Source organism: Contarinia nasturtii, unplaced genomic scaffold (assembly GCF_009176525.2).
Source record: "Contarinia nasturtii isolate CC-2019 unplaced genomic scaffold, AAFC_CNas_1.1 Cnas_scaffold_1037, whole genome shotgun sequence".
Taxonomy (NCBI): Eukaryota; Metazoa; Arthropoda; class Insecta; order Diptera; family Cecidomyiidae; genus Contarinia; species Contarinia nasturtii.
Genome location: NW_022198383.1, coordinates 198,073 through 206,006, shown reverse-complemented (window position 1 = coordinate 206,006; position 7,934 = coordinate 198,073). Strand labels below are relative to the sequence as shown.

The following is a 7,934-nucleotide window of genomic DNA, read 5'->3' as shown; positions in this document are numbered from 1 at the left end:
TGTAAACGAATCAAATGTGAGCGGCGCTCACAAGTGAATGGGGCACCCGAATCGAGTATGTACACAAATGTACCGTGCAATGAATGAAGGGGGATTGTTTGCATGGCAAATGTTTTGATATGACACCTGCCAAGCCAATAGTCATGCTTTATTTTCTAATTTTCCATCAAAACTTCGAAACCATTTAAAGAATTAAAGCATATATATACATGTTAGAAAGGTGATATTGCCATCGACCGAAACCAATCGAATGATGGATATGTGATGAAGGAGTGCGGGAGAAAGAAAGACAGAAGAAAAGCAATTTGTAAAAATCGTCGTCACGGTACACATTTAAATACATTTCATTTAAATACCTATCAAACGGTGTGTATTGTGTATATATTGGCTTATGGTGGTTCTAGGTAGGCTCAAGCAATTCATTGTCAATCCATGTGAAAATGTGGTAGACGCGCGATGGAAATACAACGCATATTTATAATTTCGTTCTGTACATTTTCCGCATGAATAGGTGGAGAAATGCTTTGGCGCATTCGTCAACGCGGTCGAATGCTTTATGCATACATTCTTCTTCTTTTTTTTCTATTTTACAAAACGAAATTGAACGATGAATGAACTTTTATTTGTATTTGTAGACAAAAACAACTAAAGTGAGAGAGAGAGAGACGAGAAAAAAATTCACTCACACACATTGTCGTTTCGTGCACGTTCAGGATTATTGCATGTACACACATTCAGGCCAAAACGGTAACAGCAAAACGAAGAAGAAAAAGAAAAAAAAACTATTCGAAGTCAGAAGGATATGCACATTCACAATTCCCATATCGAAATCAAACGGCAACAATGTTTTCAGTCAGAGTTTTTATTTCATGACATTGAGTCGTAAACGATTTGTTGGAGCAGATAGTTCGCGGAAATGAACTTAAGCATGAAGTTTTCATTTGATGGAAAATTTTGTTTACCCATTTCAAATTGAATAGTTTATACTACGCGATCGTTTCGAGAACGAATTGTGTGTTTTCAAATTGAATAAAACGTCTGTGTTTTCGAAGAAGAAAAAAAACGACGACGATTTGAGACTGGAAATAATTGTTAAGTGAATTTGTGACAAAATTGAAAGCATGAAAAATCAAGACAGTTCTGCTGAATTTAATGGTCATCATCATGAGGCACAAAAACGAAAGTGGCCGTACGAAGACGCAAATTCGTATGCCAATTATTTGACCAGCGATAAAGGTGTCATTGCTAAGAAAACGATGACCACATACAATTACGATAATTTTCAATCAAATCAACAGTACATCATTTCAACGCCATCGAATGACCAAGAACAACGAAACGATACGAATGATGATGGTTCAGTGAATTGCAATCAACAACAACAACACCAACCATCGACACAAATGCTCAACACAATGGAAATCAGTGAAAATATCGAATATGTGAATATATTATACGAAGATGATTTGTTAACAAGCATTCAAGCGCCGGTCGCCACTGAAACGAATTACATAAATTTCGAACCGAATTGGAGCAATGCCGATATTTTAGATCTAGATCAAAGAAATTTCTACTATCATGAAACCACCAACGGCAACACAACGACTACAGTTAATCTCAATCATTTGAATGGACAATTGTCACAACAGCACAACGAACAGAATGTATCATCCATTCATGTACAGCATCCACATCATCAACTTCATCATCCGCAACGAATTGTACACAGTGAATCACAGCATAATCTTCAAATGACCGAACAATTATCGAATAATCACATACACAACATCACCGAATATGAAATCGTACAAAATGTTTATCCGGAACCAGACAACGGACAACACGAAACATCCACAACCAATTTACGTAAGTAGTAATTCTGACATAGATTGCGTGGAATTTTGATGGAAGCTAGATACAAAATTTGATTGGATTTTTCAATCAGATAAACAAATGAAACGATAATTGGTCAATGAGATAGACTTGTAATCGATCATACCTTGATTATACTTGTCTTTGATCAACGTTTCAATCTTAAAAACATTTCGAAATCGATGCATACAATTTTAGAAGAAACAAACAACCGTTAGTTTTGCCGGAGTATTAAGCCATAATAAAAAAAGAATTCCACTCATTCAGCTCATTCAATTATTTTTATAAACAAACACCATGTTCTCCTCCCAATATGAGACGTTCGAACTTCCTTTGTTATTATTAGGTTAAAAAGTTTGTTTTAACGTTAACATGGTAACAGGATCATTCTCTCTCTTTTAAAAAAAAAAACTTTCTACTTTGCTGTGAAGCTATTTTAGTTGGTTTTATTTTTCGTTATTGTTATTGCATTTCGAATTATTATTGAAAAATCTTGCTTCTTAGTTACCATGTGTTCAAGGTTTTAGCTGGCATTTTTGTTTGAGAACTTCGATCAGTCAGCCAACAGACAGTGAAAAGTGCCAACTTCTCAACGTCGAGTGACGGACTATTTCAAAGAGATCAAATATATTTCTCGAATTTACATAATATAGATAATGGTTTTTCTCTTTTTAAATTTAAATATGAAAAGACGGTGACATTTTTTCGTTTGAAAAGCAATGAAACTGTAAATAAATTCGAAAAGAATAGAAACGATAGAAAAAGAAACAAAAATGTGAAGAAAATTCTTGATAAAAAAAAAATTCGTTTCTCATCAAAAAAAAAATTTGAAAGAAGAAGAAAAATATATGTGATAAGCTGTTTTATAAAACATTGGATTTTATTTGAATAGCGGCCATCCACGATGATTCGGAAGACAAAAATCTATCGTGGTTATATAATTACAAATTGAATGAATTGCCTCATCTTTCGCCGGAAGTGAATCGATCACGTACTGAAACTGGATTACAGGTTGACAAACTAATTCAAGAAGCCACCTCATCTGAATTCGATCAAACGCCCAACTCTGATTCGAACGTCGTCGTCGAAAATCCCGCTAATTTGTAAGTAAAAAAAAAAAGTTTTCAAACTATTCTCTTCGAATGGCAATGAATTTTTACGTTTTTCGTTTTAGACCAAAAAAGCCACCATTTACATATACCGAACTGATTGAATACGCTCTGGAAGACAAAGGCGAATTAACTGTATCAGGAATTTACAATTGGATATCGTGAGTATTTCATTTCAATTTAACAAAAAGCGACATTTACTCAAATCTATAAGCTGTTTTTTTTCTTCGCTTCATTGTCATTTAAAACACGAGTAAGTTATAATGCGTTTGAGCATGATGGCATGGAGTATAAATGAACATACATTATGCCAAATTGTGAATAAACAGCCATGACAAATTGTGAAGAAAAAGCATTTGGAATTGGGAATAATAATTTCGAAAAGTCCATTGTGTATTATAATATTCCACAGTCAATTTGCAAGATAAAGTAAATATACAACCCGAAAAAAAATCCTCCGCATTTTCTATGAAAAACAAAAATCCAACCGCGTATACAAATTGTATTGCGTCGAATTTTGTAATGCAGAGTATCCGAAACGATGAAGGAACGAAGAAAGAAAAAAAGAAATCTACATAGAAAATAACCACAGACCAATGGCAAAAGCGAAATCAAAAATCGATAGCACCGGTACCAGTCACGAATGGGAACGGTGCTCGGGAAACACGGTTCATTTATCATATGTATATAAATTTTCCTTCATTCGACAGAAAATTCATAAACTTCTCTCCATCTTTTTTTTATTTTGAAATGTTCATATTCGTGAGCTGAGTGGCTGGCTTCTATCGTGGTGCTCTACCTTCAATACTACACTCGCGCCAGCTATCTCTGTCCTTCCTCGTTATATTTTTTTTTATTTCGCATCAAAAGAAAATTGAATGTCTAGCGAAACGTCTAGATGTTATGTATGCACGCACACGTCCTCGCTTCGCGCTTTAATGCAAATCCTGTAATGGCAATCGTATCGCATTCGATTTGACGCGAACGGCTCATCAAATCGTGTGTAATTCAAAACACATATCTATATACACATATATTTATGACGAATGGAACGATTTGAAAAGCGACAATTTGTGTGCACACAACATTGAGCATTTTAAATACGCTCATTACGATTTCTTGATTTTTCTCGATTATAGTTGCATGGCGTGTTTAAATAACTTTGACTTAATTCCATACAAACGAATACATAAAAGCTTCAATTTTTTTCGGCGATTCGTATTTTCACTTGTTCCACGATGAATGTGAGTCTATGGAATCGGGATCAATGAAAGACGTCATATAATTATGACTATTATATGATTACTGTTGTTATTTATGACTTCAGTCAGTCACAGGTGAATTTGACAAAATATAATTCAATGGAAGACATCGTAGTCTAAATGGAAAATTATTAACAATAACTACTTCCTGTGTTTGTCTATCTATTCGACCCCTTTAACATTTTTTTTTCTTCTTCGGTGTTCACCGTGTCGAAATGCATTCAGCCCAACCAAATCGCTTCAACCGATGATGATTTATACAAATGTCGCGAACACGAATTCAGTCCCATAGAAAATCAATTTATTTGATTTGATTCTCAGGTGTTTTTTGCTTCAAAGCCGTTTCTAATTCAAGGAATTGCACTCATTTTATTTCGATTCTCTTTTTTTTGCCATATTTGAATTTTAAAACTCTACTTTTTATTTTAATCGCCTCGACTTCGAATACGATGTATTCAATATGAAACCAATCGTAATGGTAATAAGTAAGAGGTACAATTTTACCTAAAGTAATATTGAAAATATAGTTCATTCTCTCAATTTTTCGTTCAAACCATTCCATTTTCGTATAATTTTCTCGATCTCGAGCCTTTCGGCATTTTACAACCTCGTTCATATTCAAAATTCGGTTCTGGTACAGGTTCAAAAAGTTCACACACACGCCTTTTTATGTAGCACGCAGCGATGCAGCGAACCGTGTAAAAGGTGCATTTAAACATATCAAAATGCTGTCACGTGGCAAATTGCTCCCTCAATAAACGGTCACGGTAATGTGAACAATTCGCTTTTTTTTCTCTCGATGATCAGAAAATTATTATATCCATTTCATGAATGACATGCTATCCGAAGGGATAACGATCGAATACAAAAAAATTGTTCGAAACAAAAAACGTATATACGGTGATCAAAAATTAACATTTATTGGCGTTTATCGCTGTGCATTTATGACCCTGAGTGATTAGCATGATATAAGGGTGGTTTTTTATTGGCATTGAGCAATAATTTCATCAGGTTTTTCGATCAAAACATACAATTATTATCGTGCGGTGTCCCCTTTATCGTGTGCAATGAAAATTAGCCAGCAATTTGCGTTTCAAAACGTTTTTTTTGTACAGATGGACATTAAATTCATTATCCAAATTCGAATTGGAATCATTCAAGCTCGACGAACATCTAAAAACTGAAAGAGATGTTATTTATAAGCTCAATGATTTCTTTGTTTTTCGTTCTTTTTCAATGTTAATTGTCATTTGTCAACGCATATAAATTCAAAACATTTTAAAAACTTAAATCCAAATTACATGCCAACAATTCCAAACTCAAAAGAAAAAAGTTTGTGTCTCCTGCGATGAATTCGATACGCCATTTTATTTCTTTATTAATGTGAATAGTTTGCTTTCCAATTTGAATTATGATTTATTTACGCGCATGGCAAATACAGATCCGTTTGGTCACCACCTCACTGAAACCAATCCCACATTTCTACATTTATATGTGTTGTCGCGTTATTGTATTATATTTTGCGTCAATATCCATACCAAAAGTTCCACCTATTTTAGTATAATTCGGTTTTTTTTGTTTACATAATCATTTTCTTTTTGCACATCGTATGATGACGTCTTATAATATTTTATGTTTACGTTTCTCATGAAATGTACCAATATTTTCTCTTTCTTTCCAGAGATCGGTTTCCATTTTATAAATCAAATGATGACCGATGGAAAAATTCCGTCAGGCATAATTTGTCGATTAATCCGCATTTTCGTAAAGGTAATAAAGCGCCGCAAGGGGCCGGCCATTTATGGATCATATCAACAAGAGATTCTGAAGCAAATTTACTGGCATGGGAACATGTGAGTGTATATCAATTAATTACGTTAATTCTCTTAATATTCATTTTATTTTGACATGTTACGTAGATAAATTTGGTCGTGTTGTGACATGTCTTTGTTTATCCTTGGTCTCAAGTAATTAATTGTATCAACATTTTGTAGAAAAAACAAAGACTGGAATTATTCTTCAAAATGGAAAAAACTTTTGGACACACGGAAGAACCAAACAATGAAGTGCCACAAACACCATCATCCCAAGATGAGACTTTAGTTGCAGTTGCCAGTTTAACGTCAATATTGGAGAGATCCAAATCGCCGGGAGGAAAGGTGAGTCACAAGAAAAAAGATCTATTATATTCAATTAGCTAATTTAATGGTTTTTTCTGTCGTGAAGGTTGACGCTCAATACCATAAGACAATGCATGCCAACGATAGTCACAGTCGTGAAGACGAACTGAAAAAGAGCGCCGGAGAAATACTGAATGGTGTCAAGCGAACGGTTGAGGTGCAAGTAGTCAATTCGAACACATTCAATTTCCAAGATCAAACAATACTCGGTATGTACGGCATTAAAAAGATCTATATTTTAAAAATTTGAATAAAATCGTATAATATTAGATTTCCCAGACTATCTGAATCCGGTGCCGAAAGATCAAATTGTACACGAGTGTGGTTTGCGTTCATCACGCAATAATAACAATGATTTTTGCAGTGAATATTTTGCATCGAGTGATATGGAACCAATTGAATTGGGCATCAATATGAATACAACGACGGATACCGACGACGACGGTCTATTCGGGGATGAATTTAATCTAAACTATTTCATCACACCAGGAAGCAATATAATGACTTAAAATTCATAACCAATTTTTTTTTTGTTTTCGATCATAGATTTTAAATTATTCAGGAAATTATTTAATAATACGAAATATTGTTCATTGTCAGAAGTGAGTGCGTTTTAATGTGCATAATTATGTGAAAATATGCGCTTGTCGTCAGCGTGCAAGATCACCAGCGGTCAAATGTGTTTTTTTTATTACGATTTATGATCGTTGTAAATTCATTCGCATGTATATTACTTTAAATATTTACGATGGTAATTGACAATTGAAGGAATGCTCATGTTAAGCGTTTGAAAGTATATTTACGAGATGCAAAAACATTTTTGCCGTCTTTTATGATATTTTAAAATGATAAACGATTTATGACCTTTTTTAATTGAATATTTTTTTTTAACGATGGGAAGCATCCCAACAACAGATCTATTATGCTCAAAGAGAGACAGAGATGGAGAAAGATAGAAATTATATTTCAGAAAAATGGGGGATAAATGGTTTTTTTTAATAGTATTTTGAGTTGGCCAATTCTTCATTGCGGTTGATTGACAATAGCTATAAGCTCAAGTGATGATAAGTGCGCAATTATCCGAGGTGTTTGGACTCATGCGAGCTCAATCCAATCGTTAAAAGCATTTTTAAAGCAACTAATGGATTGAACCTCGATGACTAAACAATCATCACGTGCGCACTTTACGATTACATTCTTTTAATATGCTTTTCAGCAGGCGTGTGTATGCGCCTATCTCATGCACATGACGCAACGAATCTAATGCGCAAACCAAATACCTTGTTATTAAATTCAATAATCGTACGACCAAACTCGAGTTACTTAAAGAAAAAGAAAACGGTAAATAATGAAACAGTAAAAATTAGCCCTTTGAAATAAATGAAATATATTGGGCTTGATGATTAATATTATTTTGAAAGTAAACATTATGCGCTTATTATCGCCGCACGACGATGATATAATCTATGATGAAAAATAAAAATGTTCATCGTTGAAAAAATTACACAAAA

General features: G+C 33.9%; 1 protein-coding gene across 2 annotated transcripts; it reads left to right on the top strand.

The window, feature by feature from the left end:
* Positions 1–999: 999 nt before the first annotated feature.
* LOC116344149 lies at positions 1,000–7,090 on the top strand. Of its 2 annotated transcripts, none has more exons than XM_031772575.1 (7): positions 1,000–1,866; positions 2,765–2,975; positions 3,047–3,142; positions 5,925–6,096; positions 6,238–6,402; positions 6,470–6,632; positions 6,703–7,090. In XM_031772575.1, exons 1-7 carry the CDS (start codon positions 1,122–1,124, stop codon positions 6,930–6,932), a joined length of 1,782 nt encoding a protein of 593 aa, XP_031628435.1. In that variant the 5' UTR covers positions 1,000–1,121; the 3' UTR covers positions 6,933–7,090. The 2 variants fall into 2 exon arrangements, with proteins under 2 accessions (XP_031628435.1, XP_031628433.1); XM_031772573.1 differs by having other exon boundaries at positions 6,694–7,090.
* Positions 7,091–7,934: the final 844 nt, after the last annotated feature.